At 35.1% G+C, this 26,199-nt stretch overlaps 1 protein-coding gene across 1 annotated transcript in view; it reads left to right on the top strand.

The window, feature by feature from the left end:
* The window catches only part of ATP2B2 (ATPase plasma membrane Ca2+ transporting 2), a gene marked incomplete at its 3' end in the record, with an annotated part of 270,171 nt that extends 254,876 nt beyond the window's left edge, over positions 1–15,295 (top strand). The window contains exon 23 of the mRNA XM_084293036.1: positions 14,984–15,295. Within this exon, the coding sequence (XP_084149162.1) occupies positions 14,984–15,295 (312 nt within the window). The remainder of the gene's footprint in view (positions 1–14,983) is intronic.
* Between the last annotated feature and the right edge of the window lie 10,904 nt (positions 15,296–26,199).

Here is a 26,199-nt window from a genome sequence, read left to right as displayed (position 1 = left end):
AATCGTTCCTTTAAGTAACTTTTATTACAGAAGATTTTGAGTTTGAGATTTTTGTCTTAACTAGAGATAGATGGTATTTTCTCTTTTTCCATCTACAAATTGATACTTTTTCTTTTTTTTTTTTTTTTTTTTTTTCCCACCCTGGAGAAAAAATTGCAGTCATATATTTTAGAAAAATGGGGGAAAGCAGTAAACTGAAGCTAGGATAGTTAGGTCTACTTGGTGCATCACAGGAAAGTGAGAAAGGCAAGAGGGTGAAATTAGAGATTAGGGTGTTAGAGAGAGTCTTTGGGTAAATTACCAAGCTTCTGAGGTAAGTGATTAAACATGGATCTTCAGGGTTGTACGTCTTGACACCTGTCTTGAGTCAGGAGCACTCATCAGTAGAGAAATTTCAAATTGTCACAGTTCCTCTCAGTTTAAAAGGTGACAAACAGGTGCCCAGGTAATGGTAATCATTATGGTAAGATGACCTCTAAATGTGCATTCTTTTCTTCCTGATTGGCTGTAGGAGGAGTATTGTCTGTTGGCATTTCTGTCAGGATGTCTTTCTGGTTGTGGTGAGTGCAAAGAACTACAAGCACACACACAAAAAAAAAATTACATCCTTTCAATTCTTTTTCTAGTCTGAGAGGTAGTTTTTAGCTCTTCTGCATATCTTTGTCCACTTAATTCACAAACAAATTATTATTCTTTTACACTATTTAAAACAAAATGAAATTAATTACATTTCTTTGCTAACATCCATCTTCTCAGTTTCCATTCTGCTCTTAGTTGTAGAAATACCTTTGGTAGGATGCACTGTTTCCCCTTCTGCCAAGAGGCTCTGTGATTTTTTTTCCTCATTTTTTTTTTTTTGTTCAATGACGTTGATTTTTACATCCATTTCACATCTGTGGAATGCTAATGGAAAAAAGAAAATGGGCCAACACACTCAAAAAGAGTTCCAAAAGCAGCTACAAGATATCCACTGGAGAGTGATGAACTTATATGCAGGTCAAATTAGACCAATTGTTGGATGGACCTTGAGCGCATTTTGATGTGCTATGTGTTGTGGCCCATCCAAATGAATTCATACACTTGTACTACATTTCTCAGGAAGCCATCTAAAGAAGAGTTGATGGAAGAAGATGAGGATGTCTGTAGCATCCTTGGGGAGCTGGAGGATTTGCAAGAATCCTCTGATGCCTAATGCACTCCTGGAGATGCGGAAGAAGAAGGTAGAGCATCCCCTCACTTTATATATGTAAGAGGATGTCAGTTAAGATTAGGAATAAACAATAGACTGATGACTTGATTGATCATTCTGATCTCAGCAAGACTGGTTTCTACCATCACACACTTGTGCTGTATATTAGATCATGTTTATTTTTGGTTATTTGCTATTCAGTCATTACTGGACAGATAGCTACAGCATTCAACAAAAGCCTTAACTCCTAGGAAAGTTATAAAGAATCTACAGTAGGTTTTTTTTTTTTTCTTTTTTGTTTTTTCCTCTCTGTCCAGATAATTGACAGATCTCCTTTGTATTGTTCCAGTAAAACCTCATCCAAACTGGCAAAAACTTTGCAGTAGTAAAGACTCTTTTTTTCTTTTTCTTTTTTCTTCTTTCTTTGTTTCTTTACTCTCAAAACAAAGGTTTCAAACCTAGGCAACCAGAGAAAGAATTTCCATTGTTGACTCTTTATACTGAAACATCAGGCATTTCTGTTTTACACTCTACATGCAGAATTTACTTTAAAGAAAGGTGCATGAAAAACACACATAAGTGAGTTATAGAGATTGGCTATATATTTCTGATTTTCTTTCTTTTTTTTTTTTTTTTTTTTTTTTTGGTCTACTTTTGTTCATTTAGATATCATTTACATATCTTGTTGTCTTATAAATATACCTTGTGCTGTCTCTGCATGAATGCATACTGTTCTCTGGATGGAAGAGTGGCTACTTAATAGACAACTTTGTCAGAAGAGCTTTCACAACTGACTCATCCTAGTTATGCAAGCTTCATAAGGATATAAAGCTCTTAAATTTCATAGAAGACAGGGCTTTTCAATCTCTGCTAGTTATCAGCACTGTTTTCCAAGTCTTTGCTGCAGTTCTCAAGAATTCCTTATTCTGAAGGAGTGAGAGAGTTAAGACTGATCATACCATCTGGGCAGATCTAATAATCTTTGAAAAGTTCCACAAATTCATTGCATCTTTTCAAACTGAATACCAAAAAGTTTATGTAGTTACCTTATATTTGAATATGGAAAAATTGCGAAGAGCGGAGGTTCTAAAACTTTTCAAGATACATATCTTACTTTTTACAACACAGGGTCTGGCTCTTTCCTCCCTCCCTATCATCCTGTAATTCAAAGTTTGTTTTATCTGCTTAAGGTAGGAAAAAATACATAAAAATTCTCTAAATATTAGAAAAAGTATTAGAATAAAAGCAATACATAAATGAAAATACACAGGTGCCATGTTAATTGCTACAGAAATGCACAGAAATGCATTTAAAATTTTCAGAAATTCAAATGTCTAGGGACTGCTAATGAAAAAAGGAAGATGCCTGTTTAGACAGTCAAAAAATACAGAGGTGCTGTATTGCATTTTCTTCCTCTTCCTTTCTGCATTAAAACTTTGTTCTTGAACAAATGCAAATGCCATAGCAATGAAAGTCAATCCCAGCAAGTTTTTGTTTTTTTTAAAGTTAGATAAAAAGAAAAAATATAGCACCTCTTTTCTATTTTTGTTTGTTTGTTTGTTTTTGTTTTTTCTCCCATTCTGCTGTTTAGAATTATGCAGAAAACATTTCAGGGGAGCAAAGTAAGTAGAATGGAAACTGTTATTTCATGCAGATTAAAGTTGAGTTTGCTAAAGCAAACTGCCAGAGATTAAACAAAGCAAAATTGTTCTTGTTCTTTAAAAAATAAAATAAATATTTGTTGGAGATAAGGCGAATGATACCTGGATCCTGTTGACATTAATGACAACAGAAATGCTTGTGGAAATTCTGTTATATGTCAAGAGTCATAAAAAAGTTTTGGCATATCTGTCCTGTCGGGACTATTCTGTTAAGATCCAGACCCAACCCCCCTTTTTTTTAAACTGCTAATCACTGATATTTCAATTAAATGTATATACGTTTGTTTAAAATATAGATCTTATAAATTATAGGACATAAAGAAAGATAAGAGGTGAAAAATATAGAACAACATTTTTTTCTTCTACCTAAAGGCATGCAATCAAAACATGATTACATTCTTTGTTTTGTTAGAAAATTTTCTAACTTTTTATGATGTGTGACTTAGCCTTTACCTTCTCATTTTTAGCAGCTTGAATTGTTCTAAATAAATTCAGTCTTCTGTAATTACAAAAGCATCCTATTTTAAAATGCATTGTTTACTTATTTATTTGGATGAACTCTTTCTTCTTTGTTTTCTGATTTTGGAAGATAAACTCCTGGGACAAGTTCTCCTCTTCTTCTTCCTTGGCTTTAGGCAGAACACAGCCCTGTATGTTCAGCCTTTAAGATTCTGATAACGTTGTCATCATTCCCCTGTAGATTCACTCAATGAAGATCTGTAGTTATATTTTTTTTTCATGAGAAAGAGTAAATTACACACCTGTAATTCTTGTTCTCTGGAGAAACTATTAAATACAGATCTTCCCTTGTCTTTTCATTCATGCTTGTACTAGGGTCTTTTCCTTTCAGTTAATTAGAAAGGCATTTATACATCTAAAAATGTCCTTTGGCTTAGGATTTATCATCTGTGTCTTCCACAGTGCACTTCATGCTCTCAGTGAGAGTCTTTAAAATCTTTCTTGAATGTTCTCTTTTGAAGAGTGCTCTGTCACCTATATCAGATCATGAAAACCCAGGATCTTTATCTAATTCTACTTTTGTACAGTGAACATTTCAGGTGAGTATTTAACATGCCTTCATATATAACCCATGGTTTGAACCATATGTTGTTATCTAGATGCCAATGATTCACTTGTACCCTCATACCAGATGCTAACCCACCCCATATTGTATTTTTTAACTGTGATATTTGTGTTGGACATGTAGGTCAAAATAAGTTTGCTGCAGGAACAGAGCAAAGTTGGAAAATGTTGTCATGACTGCTTAATACTGTAGCTATCAGTATGCACATGAAATGCATGTTGTATTCCGGGCTCTCATTGGAAAAAAATGGGTCAGTGAACAAAGCTGTTTCATGTTTGTCTAGTAAACGTACAGTCAGATGATTATACAGCAGTAACCTATAATCCCTTTTACTGGGATCTTGATATGGTAATTTTCAAAAAAAACCTGCAGGAAAATAAAGAATGAACTCTGAAGACTAAGATAATGGGAGGGGATGCATCCATACCACTAGAGATGAAGCCATATTAATTTATTTATTCCTAGGACTGACTGCAGTAGAAAATGTTAGCAAAGTTATTATGATGCTTTCAACTTGGAGAATTTATGAGGGCTTGTACCATGGTTTGTGCTGTTGAAGTTGATAAATATACCACTTAACCTTTTCCCAACTACTTTCTAGGCTGTGTCTCTTCAGAAATCTGGGTTGCAAGATTTGGGAACAGTGGGCTTCTTCAAATAAGTGGTTGGGTGAATTCTTCTAGTGGGTTCTCATACTGTTTTGTTATGTTGTGGTGGCACTAATGGAACAAAGGATGTTTTGGTGTGTATGGATTTTAGCATATATTTATTCTTTGCTCCTATCTGCCAGTCTCTTACTTTACATACATTTGATACATAGTGTCTGCTTTTTATTAGGTTATACTGGTGGCACAGACAGTCTTGAAATACTTAACCCATTTTTTTAACTCATCTTCTCAGTTAAGGACTAAAAGTACTCAGGAAGGTATTCATCATAGATACACGTAACACTGAGTGCAATATGCATATGGAAATAAGAAATAGAAAATAGTAAAGTAGAAAACTGCAATATTCAATTCAGTTCAACATCACTTTCTGTGTAATTTTAAGCACTGTATAAAGATAAAATAGTAATATTTTAATCTATAATTGTAATAGACTAGCATTCATTATTACTGTAAAATTTACAAAAAACTTTCATTAAAGAAAAAGATAAAATATCAGAACACTTTCTATTTTATCAAGCTAGTATACTGACAACCCTGTTTTTTGTAGACAAAATGGATTCTTATTTTGAATATTTTTATAGGCTTTTGTTGTTGTTCCTATTAAGTAAATGAATTTTCCACCCTCTAGAAGAACACGTAAAGAGTAATAGCAAAGTAATTTTATTCTCAGTAGGAAAAAAGTGGAGGTTAGCTATTTCAAGTATGCCAGTTGTATTTAGTTTATTTACATATAAATAAAATGGTTTAAATTTTTAAGATTTTTATTTCAAATCTTCTCGTTGTTTAAACTGATGCAGCTCCACTGTCTCTGCTATGGAGCTGTTTCATTTAATCCAGGCAGAAAAATTGGACCATTTCATATCTAAAAATATTATAAAAAGAACACTTAAAAAAAAAAAAAAAGTATTTATTTCAGTTGAAGTAAAACTGTGTGCACGGTTGATTTATTGTTTTTCATTATTATTCCTGTCAGTTTTGCAACTGTATCCATACTTTAAGCAACTTGTCTCATTCTTTCCTCCATTGCAGATCGAAGTAGTCAATACTTTCAAGAGTGGCACTTCCTTTCAGGGGGCTCTAAGGAGACAGTCCTCCGTCACAAGCCAGACCCAGGATGTAACCAATATTTCTAGCCCTAGTCACGTATCGTTATCCAATGCTCTTTCCTCTCCTACCAGCACATCTGCTGCTGCGGCTGGGCGTGAGTGTGTATTATTAATGCATCAGACCTACAGAGATGCCAACTTATGTAGCAGTCATTTGAGACTGAGCTACTTTGCCCTTTCCCACTTTGTTCTGTTATGTTTATTAGTTTATTACCCAGCTACACAAAACTGGATTACTTTGTGTACAGTAGATGCTCTCCATCATTTATTGCAGGTTATGTTAGGTATTGTTAGAACAGGAATTTGTAGACATTTTTATCCAGTTATGGAGACTCTATTTGAGGTTTCTGTGTTATGTTTTCCTGATGTCATTGTATATATTTTTCTTCTGCTTACAAAATATGTATTTTAAATAGTTTTGTGAAAATCTTGTAGTAAGAGAAAAAAAAGAAAAGAAAACAGCTTGAAAAAGATCATTCTTTCTGGAAGACTGTATAATACAGGTCACTCACAGCCAAGGAAAATGTACTCTAATTGGGACGGATGCAGTAATAAAGAAATAGAGAATCTAGTTTATGATGCAAGGCTATGTATTGTTTACATGAATGATGAACGAAAAGAACTGTTATCTCTAAATCTAGTTGGAGGTAAACATTAAGTAAGGAGGGAGCTAAACTGGTTAGTGGACAGTGTTGATGCAACAAAATAAATAAGGCAAAAAACTTATGTTTGAAAAAGTTTCTAAACACTGAAATCTTGAAAGAGCTTTATTATAGGTATAAGTGAAGCATCTAGTGAAGTTAATGAAGAGAATGAAATTTTTGAAAGGGCTGTTTTACTGACAGTAAAATGTCTTCATTTGCCAAGTAAAACTCATATTTCTAACCTTGTTTAGCATTAAAAGAATATTTAACTTTATAAAGTCACTTTTACAAGCCTGTCCCATACTTTACAGACTCATGCAGTAGTTACCTGATGCAAATTTTAGTGAAAAGCTGGTGAGACAAGCCAGCTAGAGAGGGAAAGCACACAAGGAAAAGGCAGACAAGAGAGGGAAATAACATTCCAGAACTGCTGGATGAAAAAAGGAAGCTTGACCTTTCCCTTTAGTTCAAGTGCAACCCGTTCAGTATTTGAAAATCAAGAATAAAGAAATTTCTGACATACATTAGAATTTTTGTTGGAATTAAATGTCAAAGGAGAAACTTTACTTTTGCTAAGAAGCCAAAGATCCATTAAGGTTTTGACTTTGTCTGTTTTCTCTCAGAGAAAATTTTTATCTTTGTCTCATTGGAAATTTGGCTTGCTAACTTTTACTCCAACAACATCAACAATTCAAGGCAGCATCATGATCAAGAGAAGGAAAGGCATTGAGCTGCAGCCACTATGTTTTGGTTTATTAATATTATGACACAAACCCAATGAATGACAGCGGGGAAAAAAAAAAAAAAAGTTGTTTATCTCCAAATTACTCCTCTTTCCAAATCCAAATATCATAGAAATAGGGTGTATTTTAATAATTGGCATTTTCTGAGAAAATTTCGGTTGCAAAATGAACACCTAGCTCTACTTTTTGGCTCCTTGCTTAAAATATATGTAGTGGGACAGGATTGACTGCTTTTCTCTTGGCTGCTCACAATGAATGAAACCCTAAATTATTACATTTTTCCGTGGGGTGGGAGAAATAATGGGATAACTGTATCTCTGGTTTTTAAGCCTTTCCCTCTCTTCAGGATTTTTTAAAATATTGCATATGTAGCTATCACGTCATTTTTTGGAAACAAAATCCTGTAGTATTTCTATTATTTTGGAGCAGATTAATGTTTGATTCAGAGACATCAAAGTATTTTTAAATTTTATTAATTATTAACAGCCACACATAAGTTTAGTAACTACTTAATGGAAAAGCTGCCTGTAAAATGCTGTCTCATCTACAATGGTTGGTGAAACAGATTAGGAAAATGTTACCTGAATTTTTCAGGTATTCATAAGAATGGCACATTCAAATCATTAAGAGGGTTGCAAACCTTAATGAAAAGTAATTTATACAAGGAAATATTTACTGTAGTACTGAAGTTTCCCTAGTTATGCTGAAATTGTTTAGCTGTCATAGTGGTTTTGCCATCAACAAACTACATATTTCTAGAAGTCAGCATTAGTTGGTAATAATAGTTAGGTAGAGGATCTAACTGTACACAAAGTAAACAAGTTGTTCTTTATCCTAGTCTGTTTATATCTAGTTCTCAAATGTTGTTTATATTTTCAGTAGGTAGCCCCTTCAAGAGAATGCAGTTTAAAATTTTCCAAGAAAGATGCACGTTTAATATTCTTTGATGTTCCTCCTTCCCCCATTCTCAGAGAGTATATAGTTAATAACGTTCTTAAGTGGAAGCAGTCAGAAAACATAGGTCTCTTAAAAACAAACAAAACCCCACAAAACAATTCTTTCTTTCATAAAAAGTTAAAAGTTAAAAAAAAATATTGAAAAATAATTGGTGAGGCCCTTGCCCAGGCTGCCCAGGGGAGCTGTGGCTGCCCAAGGCCAGGCTGGATGGGGCTGGGGCAACTGTCCCTGCCCTTGGCAGGGGGTTGGAACTGGGTGGGCTTTAGGGTCCCTTCCAACCCAAACTATTCTGTGATTTCTATGAAGCCCCACCAAAAAATAATCTTCCAGATCGTCAGTCTGCTGCAGTTTTTGAATTTGCAGGTTCCTTCTTCTTTATTCTGTTGAGGTCTGTCATTTTGGTCTGAGATTTTTGGAAGTGAATATTTTACTCAATCAAAATTTTTGTTTTATTAATGCTAGCAGCAGTGGCCTCAAACAAGCCACTTCTAAAGATGGCACAGGAAAAAATGCAGGGTGATGACTCTAGCGTTTCTAGCAGCAAATTAATGTCATACCAAATGATCACAAAATATTCTCAGTATATTTCCATCATACAGATCTCTGAAGTTTTTTTTTTTTTAATTTTTTTTTAAGTGTTTTTCAGCAAAAGAAGAACATAGCCTAATTAAGGCTGTATTTTTGTTCAGTTTCACTTTTTTTGGGGTCTAACATTTTCTTCAAAAGTGGGGCTAACTCTCAGGTAAAAAGAAGTTTTTTCATTGCCACTTTAACTCATAAATAGCTGAAATTTATCAGACTCACCAAGAAGCCATCATTTTAGGTACAATACTTATATCTGTAACACTTGCCTCAGAGTGGCACAAGGGCATGAGCATCTGCAAATTATGTCGGAAACTGTAGCACAGAACTTGATTCTAGTAGCAATCTTGATTCTAGTGCATATTGTGATGCATTTACTGATGAACAATTTAAGAGAGTTTGGCTTAGCTTTTGTAATCTATCCTGCATGAAAATCAGATACTCTTGTATTGAGAAAAAATATTTACTGTTCAGCAGCTTTTGCTGAAAATAGGATTTTATTTTTTTATTTTTTTTAGAAAACAATCTGATTTATTAAATGTAAGGCAAAATTACTGTCTCATACTTATCTAAATTCAAAACACAGACGATCAAGTCAAGTGGGCAAACCAGCCTTACTGAAATTGCCACTTGCTTTCTGTAGCAACATAGTTTAACTGTCACATGCAGAAATGGAATAAGCAAAATGTGACTTGAAATGAAGTCTGCATCTAGAATGATGTTTATAAAAGTTACATCATTTAGGGACATCAGCTGATAGAGACAGAGATATCATAGTAAAGCTTAGAAGTTCTCACTTGTTATTACAAAGATTTAACAAACTTACAGGGATATGCAAGATCAAAATTGACTTCTGCATATCTTTCCTTTAGGGAAAATAAATAGACTTAAAGTCTTAGTCATGTCCTCAACTGGAGATGTGTCGTGGCAAGATTTATTGTCCTTACATAGAAATAATTTCTTTAAAAGGGTGTTTAATATATTTAAGCTTTGTCAAATCTGATACAAAAATGTCAGGTTCTATAAATTTGCAGGAGTCCTATAATAAAGGAGAAATGCTATGGAAAGCGGAAGCCCTGCATATGGTTCTGATCTCATGCCCTGAAATTCAGTGGAATAATAGTCACGTGAAACTTTTGTGAAATGAGAATCAGGCCTGAGGATATCCCAGACTGTGTAGTTATTCTATTCTGCCCTTGCTACATGTGGTTTGAGTTTTTGGTAGCACTTCCTGGATTTATTGAATATTTATGTAGAAGGAGAGTATGCGTCTCTTTCACTCATTAATGCAGAAACGTAGAAATTATAATTTTTCTATTTTTTTTAATTTATTTTTGAATTTACTCACCTTCTTCATCATACAATCCAGAACATGGTAGTCATATTTACAGGTGACTCCTTTGCATATAATATCTCCTCCTGTGGATACTTAATCTGATTTTATTAACTGGGAGGATTCAAAAATAAACAAAACCAAACACACTGAAGGTATGCCTTCTATTTCAAAGCTTTTACATATCCAATAGTATTTGACCAAACTTTTACATTTGTGCAGCTATAGTCTTGATACAGAATAGTGTCAGTTACACATAAGAGTTGGCATCTCTTTGCAAAATTGACCTCTTGTTTACAATTTTATACTAATCACCTTACTGATCTTTCAGTATTGAATTTATTTGCTTTTGCAGTGCCCTACTCTCTACTGTCTGAATATTAAATGTGTTTGTTTTCCCAGAGGGCTAGAGAACATTGGACAAAAGGGTTCAGCAGGAGAGAGTGAAATAAAAAGAGGTTGTGAGTCTTTAACCTTGAGCCTGAAATGAATGTGAACCAAACTCAAGATACTTGGCTTATATGAAGCCAGGTAAACATTCGAGTATAAGCCCACACACTACCAACCATATGACATCTGCTGATGATTAACAGGCCTTGTGTATTTGCCTAGATTGTTGTATTTAGGAGTGAGATTCTGAACTTCATCTTTTATTCTGAATGGACAAATTTGTAGTATCTAAAATTTTAATTCTTTTATTCTTCTTGCCTGATGCAGTATAATAAATCTAACTTTCAAGGTGGGATGAAACTCAAGAGTTTTTTCTATTACAGCTACAGAGAAGAAAGAAGTGGAAACTTATAGCCATGTCAAAAATGTCCTGAAGTGTTGTCCCCACAGTCTTTTGTTTAAAAGCAGTTCATTTTTTTCTGTTGTCTCCATTACTGTGAGAAAAGGGAGCTGTATCACACTGTTTGTCTTCCCTTGGCATTGTCAGTATCATAAAGAAATCTCATCAACATGAGCTCCACATAGTCCATAGAAACCAACACCTTTTAGGTTCTATCCATCATGGGTATGTCCCTGCTTTTACATGCTGTACATTCTGTGAAGTTTATTGGCTTTATCTTCAAAAAGTAATCACACTTTGTTTCAGCAGAGCCCCTAAAACTTTTACAGTAGGTATACTTCATATAACCTTGAACTTACTTTAGCATGCATTAAAAAAAAATGTTGCTATTGGGCCATGTAACTCAGTAAATAATATATTTAATTTCTTTGATTAAATAGGGTAGTGTTATTATGTATAAATTAAAATACCACCTTTGTATTCAGCTACCTATGTTTCCATTAAAGTACTGAAAGAACCAAATTTTGTTCCTGTAAGCAATAATTTGATACATTAAGGGAAAGATTAATAAGATTTTGAATTACATTGTAATGAAGGAATTCTGTCACTGAATGAGGTGTGACACTAAAAGTAAATGTTTTCTTCTACATACCAAGCAATACAATTTAAAATGGGGAGTTTCTCTTTAATTGAGATATTGATGGAAATCAATCTCTGAAACTTTAGGGAGATGTTAAAAAAAATAGTTTTCTACAGATACTTAGAGAAGGAAATTTACTAGAAAGCTATCTCTAAGTACTCTCAGATTTAGGGATTTGTCCAGATCTGGCCCTTATTTTACTGTTGTATTCAGCAGATGAGCTACTTTACATATCAGCAGGTCTAAACTACTTTTTAAGCTAGTATTTTATTTTTTATTTTTAGTAAAAGTCACTATGAAGAAACAGAATCTATGCCAGTAGCATCTAAATGCTCCTGCAAGACTTTAATGGTCCATGCCAGAACTTTTTCATAGATCTTTACATAAAGTGAAATGATTGCTGGCTGATTGTATGTTCTGCAATTAAAAACCTTCAGATTGCTCTGTAAACACATTTAGTCCAAGCAAAAGATGTTAGTGTAGTGTTTTCTTTCAGTGGGTCATCAGTTTGAGCAGTCCCAGCAGGGTATTGAATTCAGGTCATGGCAGGCAGGTTTTCGTAACTTGTTTTCAAATACAACCTAGTTCTATTGGTTTCCCCCAGCTGTGTAACATGCAAATCAGCTACCTCTATGGTTGACTAAAAGCTTGGCATTAAATGCAACTTTTACTCCAAATGTTGGTATTAAATGCAGTATCAACGCACAGTTTTTAAAACACTTTGAAGCAGTTCTTACGCTACAGTATCCTTTTCTGAGACTACTTCTGAAATCTTGCTTAAGCAGAATTTCAGTGACTTTAGTGGTGTTTTTTTCTACTACAGAACTTGGAGTCTCATAAAATGAAATTAAGTTCCTCCCTTGCTAGCCTGTAGAGGCTTAAATGCAGTTTGTGTGGCCTGAAGAAAAGCTTTACTTTCACTGGGTACTACAGAATCTATACAAGCATAATATGAAATTGCAAGTCTTTTCTATTTAAGCGAAAATCTAATTTACCTTTATTTAAAAAAAAAAAAAAAATCTAGCTGGCAAACAGAACCTAAATCTATGCAACAAAAAGTAGCTGTATTCAAAATAAAGTATTTACTTGGTCGATAAGATATAGTGAACAGCTGCAATTGAGTAAAATGATTTATTTTTATTTAGATAGCAGAAATAATAGGGATCTTTGCAGAAAATACCACCGTATCAGCCCATATTATAAAGTAAGCATGTTACAGAGAAATTCCCTGATTTAACTTACCACAATGTGGTAGCATGTCTTAAAGATTGCTTTGGCTAACACGCTGTTTTTTTAATTATTTAGTCTAATTACTTTGCACTTTAAAATACAAGAGAGAAAGGCCTAGAAAATGAGGGAATTAGTATGTCAGCTCTACTCTATGAGTTCAAATCCTATTTTTAGTAATGCAAATGAATCTTTTATATGCCTGTTCACTACAGAACCATAACACAGCAAAACACGATTCAAAGCAATTCAGCCTGCATAAAGCCCTGCTTTATAATTCCAGGTGCTCTGTCAAATAGAGGTACTAGGTGCACCATCTGATTGTAGCACGTAATCTTTACTCTTCTTATCCTCCTCTTGCCTTGCATGCCTGCCAGCTTCCTGATATCTTCAAGTACCCCACATCTGGCCAAGACCATTCTGCACCACTCTGGTCCTCTTATTTGGAACATAAGCAGTACACGAACCTGCTTTTTGTACTGTGCCCTGGTGTTACCAAATGTATTTCTAAAGAGAAGGGAGGGTATTTGGCCTCTGACTGAGGGCCATGGATCTGAAGATGGCATGACTTCTGCTTTCAGGATTTTTGAAAGATTACAAATATTTAAATGTAGAGAACACAAACAAGGACAAAGGTCAGAGAGATCAAAATACAAGACAGCCTCTTTCTCAAATCTGCTGAAATTCTGTACAGCTTAGGCAGCCCCAGCCACAGGATCAGCTAGATCCCACAGCTGGAACACGGTGACCCCGTGCCATTAATAAAATACAGTCTGCTGATTCAAGGAGGAATTAAAGCTTTACAAATTAGTGCTGTATTAAACCAATCAGTAATGTGCAGCATATTCACATGTAAAAAGATACACATACCTACCGCCAACCATTTCAAATGCGTGTGGAAAAGCTTTCACAATGCCTGCTTGCACCTTTTTCTGCCTCTGCCTGTGTTTTGGTCTCCCCTTTAAGAAATGCTAAAAATTCACTCATGAACTACATGGAAGTAGAAGGATAGAACTCATATTTAGTCATAAAGCATTTGCCAACAGATCACATTTTTGCCATTCTGTTTTTTCCTCTTTGCCCCTCACTCCCTTCCAAAAAGTTATGTTTTTTCAGTAGTAACATATAGCACATTCCTTCACGTCTTTTCAGAACCAGCAGGTCACTGGGATACAGACAGCATCCCTACCTTTGCTCACCCACAGAGCACTAGCGTCCCCACTCTGCCATGCTCCTCTCTCTCTGCTCCTTTCATTTCCTACTGAGAAAGCAATTTGCACTGTGGCTGACAGTCTGATGGGCTGAGCCTTGTAGTTTTTCACCTGTGTTTTTATTGTCAGGTGGCTAACAACATTAAATTTATCCTGGCATAAGTCTGCTGACCTAGTTTAAAGACTGCATATATGGCATAAATTTTGTCGCTTTCAGCGTCTAACCTTACAAATAGTATTAAAACTGAGACACAGAAAATGAAAGAGCTTGCTGTTTAACAATGCAATTCAAGTCAAACCAACAATCAATACATTATTTTACTATGTTTTCTATATATTAAAAAGTTAAATGGCTAGAACAGTGGGTCTATACTCGAGTGTTTACCTCACATATGCATGAAGGAAAAATAAAAGTTGGTTCAACAATACGATGTTCACATTATCCAGGCTTCCAAGTGTAGTTGTTGTGTGCAAGTTATCTCTGTTCATGTGGTAACTGTGATTTTTTTTTTTCTTTTTCTTTTCCCCCTGTGGTAGCATGATTATGCTTAGTATTTTGTCTGCTTGGCTTTTTGTGCTCTTGGCTGCATTCATTTAGATTTTGCTTTAAAACATTGATATTACTGATAGTTTTTACCCTTGGCTCCTGTGTGTCTCATATGTACCCATCAAACTGTGTCTGTGTTCTATGCTTTTCTGTTTGTGAAGTGTGATATGTTATGTGTAATGTTTTTTGTTTTTTTTTTTTTTTAACAATACAAAAGAGACTTTTTTAATTAAAAAAGCCTTCCTACTTACTCACTGCAAAACTATCAACATGCATGGTTTTACATTTGCATTACAATTAACATGGCTTGTCTTTTACTAGGGATGTACCACACGAGTGGATGTTCGCTTTCTTTAACCAGTACTTCCCATCAGTTCTTTGATGGCTTTAAACTTGATTTATTTTAATATTGCAGTTGATACAGATATTCAAAATGCACATAACTGAGCCACTCGTTTATGCATATAACATCCAGAGACTATGGACTTCAGCTGCCTGCACTGCCCTAACCATATGCTACATTCTTCACAAAGTATTCTCTAACACAGTGTTGCCCTTTAAAGGTGCTGCCTCTGACATCTCTTTCCTTTTCTCCCCCCAGATCCGCGTCGTGAAGGCATTCCGTAGCTCTCTCTATGAAGGTTTAGAAAAACCAGAATCTAGAACCTCTATTCACAACTTTATGACTCATCCTGAATTTAGGATAGAAGATTCCCAGCCCCACATCCCACTCATTGATGACACAGACCTAGAAGAAGACTCTGCTCTCAAGAAAAACTCGAGTCCACCGTCTTCGCTGAACAAGAACAACAGTGCTATCGACAGTGGAATAAATCTTACAACTGACACAAGTAAATCAGCTACCTCTTCTAGTCCAGGAAGCCCAATACATAGCCTGGAGACATCACTTTAGCTGAAAAGGTCACTGCAAAAAAAATAAAAAAATAAAAAAATAGTAAAATAAAATAAAAACCACAGCAACCGAAATATATAAATATATATATTAAAAACATTGCTGGCTGAAAAGCTGTTTGAACTCTTATTCACTCTGAGACAAGTGAATGAATTGTTGATCACAATGGTTTTGGGGAAAGAATGAATGGCTGATTTACATACCCCCTCTTGTTCCCTTTCAGAAAAACAAAACAAACAAAAAAATACCCTCCTGCATGAATGTACTGTACACTTCTGGCCCTTCTTTCTCTCTTTTTGTTTCTCTTTATTTTTATTTCATTTTGTTTTATTTTTCCTCCTTAAGCAGGAACTGCAGAGGACTTCTTTCTGAGGCTATTTATCCAATTCACTGGTCTGTGAGTTTTTTGAAATGCTTGTGTGGCATGGACTCAATTGTATAGATTAATTTAAATAACTTTTTTGAAGTTGCAAAGCTTAACTTGCACAGTAGATTTGCACCAGTTGGACAGAGGAACTTAAACATTTATGAGACTATATATAGAGATATATACATATAAGTATATACATAATTAATTATATATATGTATATATCTATCTATATATATATAGTTATATATATATAAAGTTTCTTTGTTGGCATGTTGCCTTGTTTCTGCTCAAATTGCTCTGACTATTTTAACTTATTTATGTCCTAAAAAAAGAATGTAATTTGTTTACAAGCCTGTAGATAATATCCTTAACTATTTGTAGGGTTAAGAAAGCACTTCCTGCCGAAGTAGTATAAAAATGGCTCAGCTCAGCTCATTGAAAACGTCTGTAATATTGCACCCTGGATATTTTATTACAACTGTGTTTTGATTTCTGCCTGAATTTTTTCTTTTTTTGTTTTTCTTTTTTTTTTTTGTTAAGTAATGTAGATATTGCTAGTAAATAACAAAAGAAGCCAAAATATAACACATTGGATGTAGCATTGTGATCCTATTTACAGGGAGGTAAACCAGGCTTCCTTTGTTTCAAATAAAAATAGGAATGATCAGGTTCTCTCTTTTTTTTTTTTTTTTTTAATTATTTTTTTTTTCCCTCTGATAAACTGCTTGAATTTGTTTTGGTGCAACAGATGATAATGGAGGCTATTTCATTCTTTAAACACATGGCAATGGCTTCCAAAAATAATTTTGGAAAGAAAGAATGTGAAACTGAGTTGAGTTTATAAATAACAGATTAAAAATACATTATATTTGGTTTGTCTATATGGAGATCAAACTAATGTTAAAATATTGTGATATATTGTGTTAATCCTTTTCAGTTAGTAATTTAGGCATTTATTTCCTTACTACTTACAAAGTATGGGCTGTTGGCATTTTGGATGAAAATTACTGTAGGTTGTTGCTTTGATTTTTTTTTTTTTTAAAGAAAACTATCATTTCTGCACTACTAGGTCTGACTGAAGCTATATTAATTGTGTATTGAGATATGCTTTGTGTGATTTTGTTTTTAACCAAGCTTGTCTTCCTGTAGTCACAAGGTATACTGTAACAATTGTTTAACTTAGAGCTTTCTACAAAGAAAGCTATTTGGAAAACCTGCAGTAAGAGGGTGAAAAATATTTTTCAAGATGGTAACAGCCCTGGAAACTTAAAATTTATGAGCTTATATAATTGCTATGTCAACCACTTGAATGCTAAGCACTTTGTGGATCACAGATTTTTCATAAATAATTTTTGTATTTAATATAAAGTTTGCTTGAAGACTTTTCAGCATATGATCTTTTCCATAATTGTACAGTGCAAAAGATATTTTGAATTACACCATTGATTAAGCCAGATGTGTTGAAAAACACTCTCAAACTAGCTTGATAAATTGATTTGTTAAGGTATTACTGGTTGTCTTAAAGTTGGCTAATACCATGGTGCATCTCTGCAGTCACAAGAACTAATCCAAGCCAGAACTCTCCAAAACAAGATTAGACTCATGGCCAAACTGCAGACTGAACTGACTAAAGTGTTTTCAGGGTGCATCAAGACTATTCAGCCAGGTAAAGCTCAAATCAGCTTGAATTGCCAGCTTCCGGACTTTTGTGTAGAAGCTTGAATGTTTTTGGCTCAAACTCATAGTTCGCTGATCCAAACTTTTCACTGACCAACAGAACAGGTCTTGGGAGGCGTATACAACTCTGTTTTCAACAGATAGTGGTACCCGTTTCTTAACAGTAAAAAGCTAGCATGAAAGCATTATTATTTTAGCTAATTCTTAGCAACAAAGTGATTGAAACTCAGTCAGGATTGTTCTTCGCTTTGTAAATATGGTGATTAACCTTTGTATAACATGTATTGGGTTTCTATGGCCTATTTGGGATATCATATTCAGAAGAAAAAAAGTGTTATCTATTTACAGGGAAGCCTCTAGCTTTGGACTTGAACATCTTCAAAAGCTATTAATACTGGAACAATTTATTTTCAGCATCTTAACACTGACTGTTTGCCTTTTTATTTTCAAACACTTCATATTTTTTCTTGTTTTTTTTTTTTTGTTTTGTTTTGTTTTTTTTTAATTTTCCTGTAGGAGTACCCCTCTTTAAGGTACCATTTGCAGACTTGAAAACTGTTAAGAAAATGAACACTGCATTCTGTGTATATATAGTAAAACATATATAAACTGAGATGCATAGAAAACTTGGGCTTTTGTGAGCAGAGACTGTGCTTTATGTATATGATAAATGATAGATTTTTTTTTTTTTTTTTAAAAGCAGAATAGCTATGACCTTTCAACTACAAGTCGTGCATCACAATTCCTTTCTTTTATTGCTTGACCTCTCTGTGATGGGAACAATGGATCAAAAACCAAAATGATCAGTTTGTTAAAATTCCCTGCAATATATAAATGCTCGCTCTCGACGTACTGTACTTAGCAGCATGAGATTTGTGGACAACAATACAGTGGTACATTGGCAATCCATCCCACTAGGGGTTATTAATATATGTTCATTCATCTGTTTTTATGAATTTTTTTATCTAGACAATAATTGTAAATAAAGAACTTACTCTGTCTGTTCATTTAATACTATGCAAAAGGTTATGCTTTCTATTGTTATTCTTATTCCTACAGTGTGATGCTGGAATGTTTGTGGTTTCAAAAAAAAAAAAAAAAAAAAAAGACAAAAGTAAGTAAAATATGTGATGTAAATTATTTTATAGTTTGAAACAAAATGATAAAGTTTTACTCTTGCTGCTTACTGTCTAATAGATCTCTCTTGGCAGGAGCACAAGTGGAAAATTTAAAGAAATAAATTCACAAAGCAGCATGAACAATAACAGTCTGAACGTAACAGCTTTCTTTATTTTCACTTGAAGTCATTAAATCTAGCGTTAGGTTCCCACTGGCATGTTTTAATGTAATCGTGTATGCCAATGCTCTGGATTGGCAGCAGGAAGCCTGCTGACCAGCCAGTGGTAGCACTGGCTACCTCAGGCTTTCCTTACGCCCAGGTGCTGAGTCAGCCCCGAGTGCTTTCTATTCCTGTCTGCTGCGCGACAACGGAACCCCTAGAAAGAAAGCTTGGTCCATGCTGTGGTGGTGCACGGTGGTGGGAATGGCTGAGCTGAATGCTGCAGAGAACTTGGCTGAAATTAGTAAGTAAAGAACAAGGAAGATGCATGAAGGCCCTGTCAATTTGAGTATGACAAAAAATAGTTTAATGTTGGTCCTAAGCTGAGCATCAAAGTCTGTTTCCCTATCACTTGGGCCCATATTACATACCCCTCCATTAAGATTACTTATTGCATCTCTTTCACTCTCTGCCACTATTAGAAATATTAGGTCTGACACCTTTTAGAACTGTGGGTTAAGGCCAGGAGGTGCATGTCCTGCCAGTTAAGACCTACCCTAAAATCTCTGCATATGCACTGCAAGGGACAAATGAGGGATTGCCCGTTCTTCTGCTCAGACACTCAGCCCCAAAAGTTCCTAGCCCTTCCCACCCCCAGCCTGGACTAATGCACCTGTTCCATGAAGAGATACAGGCTGTGACCGTGCAAAATTACTGCTATACCAATGGCAAGGTTTAGAAATTAACCAAACAGGTGTACAGATTCCAGCTTCTCACATAAGGTGTGAGGTAACTGTCATAACCACATTTTAAGAGGTAAAATGGTTCAAATCACAGACTTTCTTGTCTTCTTAGATTTCAAGCTTTTACACAAATTCTGTATGACAAGAAGCATCTGATAGCAGCACTGCCGGAACTACTACAAAATAGTACTAAAAAGGGAGAAAAGTTACCAGTAAATAAAAATTTATTCCACAGAGTAAATTAACAAAAACCCTGCAGAAAATTGTTGTTAGGGCATACTGTTGGACAGTGGCTTTCTTGGAGAAGTTGAAACTGTGAGCTCAGTCTAGGTGACAATCTGACTTATTTTTCTTTTAATTCTGTCACTTATTTACAGGTCCAGTTGCCCTCCTTTCTACACACATAACTCTATTTACAGCCTCAGTCCGGGTGCTTTTGGCAGGGCTCTTCATCTCTGAAATAAGTATGCACATGATAAACTGTTTGGAAGAAAGAGGACTGGGATTGTTCAGTGGGTTTTAAGTAACATATATGTTAACCTTCTGTCAGCTTCTGAGGTCTATTTTAGCAATTGCACCTCTTCAAGATGTTTCTGACATCTTTGTAGCACTGCATGGAAGTGAGCCATGCATGTAAATTTAGGAGACTACCAAGGAAGAAATTCCCCACTATACTAACTTGCTATCCTTTGCATCAAACCGAAGATTCAGAAAGGCACGTAATACTTATTAGTCTATTGTGGGTAATTCACATCCTGATTCAAAATAAGGGTGCCAGGTTTTATTCTTACTGTTCTTCTTTTATCCATACTAAATATACCATTAAGAAGACAGCAAGTTAGTTACACACACACAGGTAGAAAAATCAGGTATTGATCGTGCATGCTGACGCTACACCAAGTGCCACTGCATGTCTTTGTCATGAGATGCTGTTCTGACACAGGATGGGGGAAATGGTTCAGAAATAATGGGTGAAGGAAAAGAGAAAGGAGAACAGTAAGGAGAAGGAGGAAAAAAAAGCAGGTGCATTTAATACTTCACTATATGCTAAAATGAAATAAAATTCTAATTGGTTATTGATGATTTGATCTAGGCACTGAGTTCTAATACCACATATATTTAAGTAGTATCTTCTGTCTTTTCCAACTAAAGTTAAAATTCATAAATAGGCTTAGGTATAGGTTAGGCATCCTGATTTACAAAAGTTGCTCAGCTGTTACCTCAAACCTGTCATCTCATGAGAAGATTGACTGGAAGAAAGATGATATCTGGCATTGCCTTCCAAATTATGTTTTTCTATTATTCTATGACACAGAATAAATGTCACAATTTGTGGTATTGGTTAACTTCAAAGTAGTATTAATAGCCTTTCTCACAAAGGCTGTGAGAGGATCAGGGTTCAACACTTCAGGCTTTCTCTTGGTATTATGGTATTACTGTAGTTGCTTTTGGGGAACCACAAAAAGGTAAGCAACAGACATTTCCTATATATGTTTGTATTCCTGCAGCACTGTGAGACACTGGCAAGGATGAAAGAAGAGTTATTCATGGTTCAGACCAGGACTAGGCCAACATGTAAATTGCTCTGGATTATAAACTAGAGATCCATATTTCAAATTTTATCAGCATAGGTAATGCTCAGATTTGTTCATCCACATGTTGATAAGAAGAGGTAGTAACTGCCAGAGAAAAGTGATTCTTTTTTCTTTCTACCTATACTATTTCAACAGGTATATTAGTTCTATAGTAAAATTGATGGAAACTGAAACTATCATCAAACTACTTATTTATTAAACAAGACAGACTGTTGAAAGACAAATCAAAGGAAATATTTACAACAACATTTTCTCCCATATGTTCAAATAAACATTGATTTTATGCTGCCAGTCTGGAAGAGCATTTTTGCCTGGTACCAACTGAGGCATTAAGTGCTAAGGAAGGGAATGTGTTTTTCTGTTTATTTTGTCTATGCTATGATGGAACTGTTCACTTTTCAAGCAACTCGTAGAGCACCTGCCTCTCCTCTTTGTGTCTGTGGATTTAAGAATGATTAGAAGTTGAGCTGGTATAAGCAGAGTAGATACATAGCCAATACATTTACTTTATAAAAACATCCATAATTATGAAAAATTAAAAACCAAGTTATTTAGTTTTCTTAACGAACAAACAAACAAACTATAGAATATTTATGTCATCTCTTTAAGAAGTATTTTTAAAGCCTTCTGGTACTTTCATCAGAGAGTTATTTCAAAATCAACTTTTGTAAGAGACATTTATATTAATTTTCTAAAAAATTAGAGAAGATAAGAAGATAAACATTATTTGGTGACAAATTATATAAGTTACAAATACTTTCTCATCAAAGCATGTCAACTAGGAAAGCTTTCTTATGCTTACTTTGCATAGGTACAATTAATCATAATTCTTAATTTGACCTGTTTGGAATAAAAGACAAAGATTACAGGAGTCATAGAACTTGTCATTTTATATATAAATGGTGAATTAGTTTTGGCAAGTAACTGAAAAATATCACATTATTTCTGTCACAAAAAAACATAGAATCATAGAATCATAGAATATCCTGAGTTGGAAGGGACCCTTAAGGATCATCAAGTCCAACTCTTGACACCGCACAGGTCTACCCAAAAGTTCAGACCATGTGCCTAAGTGCACAGTCCAATCTCTTCTTAAATTCAGACAGGCTCGGTGAAGTGACCACTTCCCTGGGGAGCCTGTTCCAGTGTGCAACCACCCTCTCTGTGAAGAACCCCCTCCTGACGTCCAGCCTAAATTTCCCCTGCCTCAGCTTAACCCCGTTCCCGCGGGTCCTGTCACTGGTGTTAATGGAGAAAAGGTCTCCTGCCTCTCGACACCCCCTTACGAGGAAGTTGTAGACAGTGATGAGGTCTCCCCTCAGCCTCCTCTTCTCCAGGCTGAACAGGCCCAGTGACCTCAGCTGTTCCTCGTACGTCTTCCCCTCAAGGCCTTTCACCATCTTCGTAGCCCTCCTCTGGAACATGCTAAAAACTATATTCCATATCTTCTTTAACTCATGATAAACTTGCCATACCTCTAAAAAGTTTTAGCACTAGTATTTATGTAGTTGAATTTATGGTGAAATGGATCAGGCTGTTTACCTGCTGAAAATAAGTTGTTGTGGCTGCTGGATAATTCTGGCTGCTTTTCAGGCAGTTCCATGACTGGTCTCACCATATGGGCTGGTGAAGGCTAGAGCTAGGGCAGAGATGCAATACTATTAACAGAGTGATAGAGAGAGGACAGAATAAAAACACAATTATTTCAGATTAAAATGACCGTTCTTCCCAGCTGAATTGAACAGATGCCTCTAGTTTTTGTTTGTCTTTCAGTCTTACCACTTAGGTACCAAGCATATCATAGTGAATTATGGTTTCAGAAGCAAAAATGCAGAGTCACAAACCTCTGCTCAGTGGCTGGTGTAAATAAAGCTGATTTTCTGCCAGGCAGGTGCTTGCATCTGATAAAATACCATCACACTTCACATGAACTGACATACTTGCCAGAAATCTGAGCGAGGCTGAGGGGACTGACCTCTTAACAGAGCTGAAGGATGTACAACATTGGCTGGATCTAGGGAGGCCACTTCTGATTATATATATACCTTTATTTTTTCTAGAGTTTAATCTATTGCCAAGAATTAAAATCACTTATGGTTGATTTTATTATCCTATTTTATCCTCTTGTGAGGAATTTGGATATGTTCAGTATTTTTCTATTATACTTTCTGTGCTGTTTTCTATAAGCCCGAAGTGATAAAAAGGGTTTTATTAAATTATGCATTTTTTCCTATATCCTACATTTTACATCCTACATCATATATCCTGTGTTTTCCTACATTAGTGTCCAGTAGCCTCCAATACTCCATGGATATGAATACTCTTGGATATGAATTGCACTTTCATTATATGACAAAACAGAGAAAGACTACATTTTTAAGTATGCTTTAAGGATTATTCAATTGCCTTTCTTTGCATTTTCATGTTTAAGGCTAAAGCACTACCTAGTAATGACAGAGCATTTTATCTCCTCAGTGTTCCTGCCCATCTGATGGTGCCAGTACATTTTGTGCTTGAAAATGTTCATGCTGATCTATGATGTACCACTGGCAGAGCATTCTTGTGTTAATCGTGGGCCAGTACAGCAGAATGGAAATCTGCCATTCTACCAAACACCAGACACTACAAATAATAGCAATCTCCTGACACCACTTTGAATTGCCTAACGTCAGAGAATACTGCTTTGTTGGCTAGTTACAGTCAAATCTTTGCTTAAGATTCATTTTCTTTCAAAAAAGAGACACCCAGCAGTCTCTCTATGCTTAAATGTTCAGTTCTATTATTGTATCCTGAAATGGGACTAAACTGTTATGATTTGAGATTCCTTTGTTCAGTAGCTTACATAATGCACATGCTACATTGCACAAATCATGTCTTTATTTAAAAAAAAAAAAAAACAAACAAAAACAACAAAACATCAAAAGAGACATTCTTTAGGTTCTTTCATCATCTGAGACTTGGTGGGGAACTCAGACAAGTAGTACTGAGAGATCTCTTCTAAATTAGTTTCACAAAACATCATTCAAAAAAATCTTATCAAAGAAAAAAGGTCTAGTTTTAGAAAATAGCAGCTAGTCATCCTGGGCTCAGAAAACATCTGATTTTAAGACTTTGCAGGTATTATCACAAAGGAGAGGAGAAGTCCTGCTTTTGCCAGCTTTAACAAAATACTGCAGTTGCTCCTGAGGCTGCAACTCAATAGTGTCAGAACAGCAGAAAAGTCAGTATAGCTTTGGCCACTTGGGCCTCTTACCATGGCCCTGTGAAAATGAGCTTTGAAAATGACACATGAAGAACACTTTAAGAGAATTTCTAATAAGGTAATTTTAGTAAATGGTTATAAAATCCTCAAAATAGTGCTTGCAAGCACTCCCACCGAACTACAAATGAAACTACTTGGTAGAACTTGTCATAGCTTGTAACACATACATTTATTAAGCTTGCAAAATTGAAAATATTATTTTTTCTAGGTTTTAAACAATGGTTAGTTTAAAAAGCCCTATGTTACATCAAAGCTACCATGGTTCAGTCCCTGACCAAGAATTTCAGAATGGTAAAAAGCCTTTTTTTCTTTAAAAAAAAAAAAAAAAAAAAAAAAAAAAAAAAAAAAGCTAACATCTATTAGAAGCTTTTTCAAGACTGAAGTGGTTGATGCTCATTTACAGGCTAAGCCAAAAGGTACAAGTGTTTGCAATCTTGTGATGAGAACTGTTGGCAATTGCAAACCAACAAAAGCAGCAGGTGCAAGAAAGAAATCTTTTGAAGTCTTATTCTGCAAAAGCACTAGCTATCCAGAAAATATAATGTTGGCAACAGTCATATATTTCTAAGCAATTACCCAAAGCAGATCTTTGAGCTCTGGTATTTCTGTCCACTATTAGCTATCATAGTTATCTAGTTTGCAGACATAATAAGCATCAAAGCCACCGAAAACTGAAGGTTGGCTTGAATAGTAGTTGCAGGTGTGTGAGCTGCTTAAGATAAAGCACTGATGTAACAGCAAACAAGCATGTTACCAGAGAATTCTTTGTGAAGCAAGAAGGTGGAAAAAAATAATCTACTGTGTGATGGTACAATGGGAGAAGATATGATCTGAGCAGCTATGCACTGATTTATTGAGAAGGTAATGTTAATGTTTGTAGAACACGGTAAAGGAGATTGTAGTATTTTATTTCTTAGAAAGCCTCACTGGAGGAGTTCAATTCTGTTCAGCCATTATGTCCTTTGAGATTATTTTGACTTGCAGTGTGTTACTAAGCAAATTTGGAAGACATTAATGTAGCATTCCTGGTGAAATCAGTAAATCCTCTCTACTGCAATGATAGACCCCCTACTGCTTTGATTTACGGTCTACCATATGCTTGGTCTTTTTGTTTGTCTCTTGTTCTGTTGCTTGTCATCAGACTTACAGAACCTTCCTGGGAGATCTGGGCTCCTATGGGTCAGAACAGTGCAGCAGAACTCCTCTGAGGAAATAGTACTTTTATTCGCTCATCTTAAACTTAGTATGTTTGGCAGTGAGCAGCATTTGAAAATTATTAGCCCAGATACACAAAAACTATTTCAATTCTTTGGATTAGGATTTCATTTGTTATTGCTTTTCACTTCTGTTCCAATCTGTATTTTGTGAATTACACCCAGAAACCTGTAACTGAAGTAACTTCTATAAATAATGAAGAATTATCTGGCAATGTCCCACATTTCAATCCATTATTCTCTAGTTATAAGTATCTCACCATTACTATTACTCTTTATTTCATGTTTCAGCTGATAGACTGCAGATACTTTTTTTACTAATTTTAGTAGCTATCTTTTCTCTACTGTGAGTTTAACCAAGCATAAGCTTTCCCTTTAGTGCTATATTTAGTCTCCTTGACTTCAGGGGCTATTCTTGCCATTTGTATGTTGCTTCATAGACAGAAGGGCAGCTAAGGGTACAGGAAACTTCTGGACTCAAGCTTTAAGTTTGTAGCTATTTGTTTTTTAGGATGTCTTCACTGACTTGGAAGCACAGAGTATCTCAATGTGAAAAGCCCTCTTGTGTGATTAATAACAATGCTCTATTATAAGTAAAGCAGAGATTAACGTTGAGATGGGTTGCTGTCTAAATAGAGAAGCAAAATTTAGAATGGGAGTTAACTACACTTGAAATCAACTAGGTTTTTAAGGATCCTTCTAATCCATTTTAAAATTTAAAAACTGAGCTTCATCAGATTCTCTTACTGCTCATTCTTGTACT

The sequence above is a fragment of the Netta rufina genome (assembly GCF_964035555.1).
Source record: "Netta rufina genome assembly, chromosome: 10".
Classification (NCBI taxonomy): Eukaryota; Metazoa; Chordata; class Aves; order Anseriformes; family Anatidae; genus Netta; species Netta rufina.
Note: the sequence above shows the minus strand (reverse complement) of the source record. Positions and strands in the feature narration are given on the sequence as shown.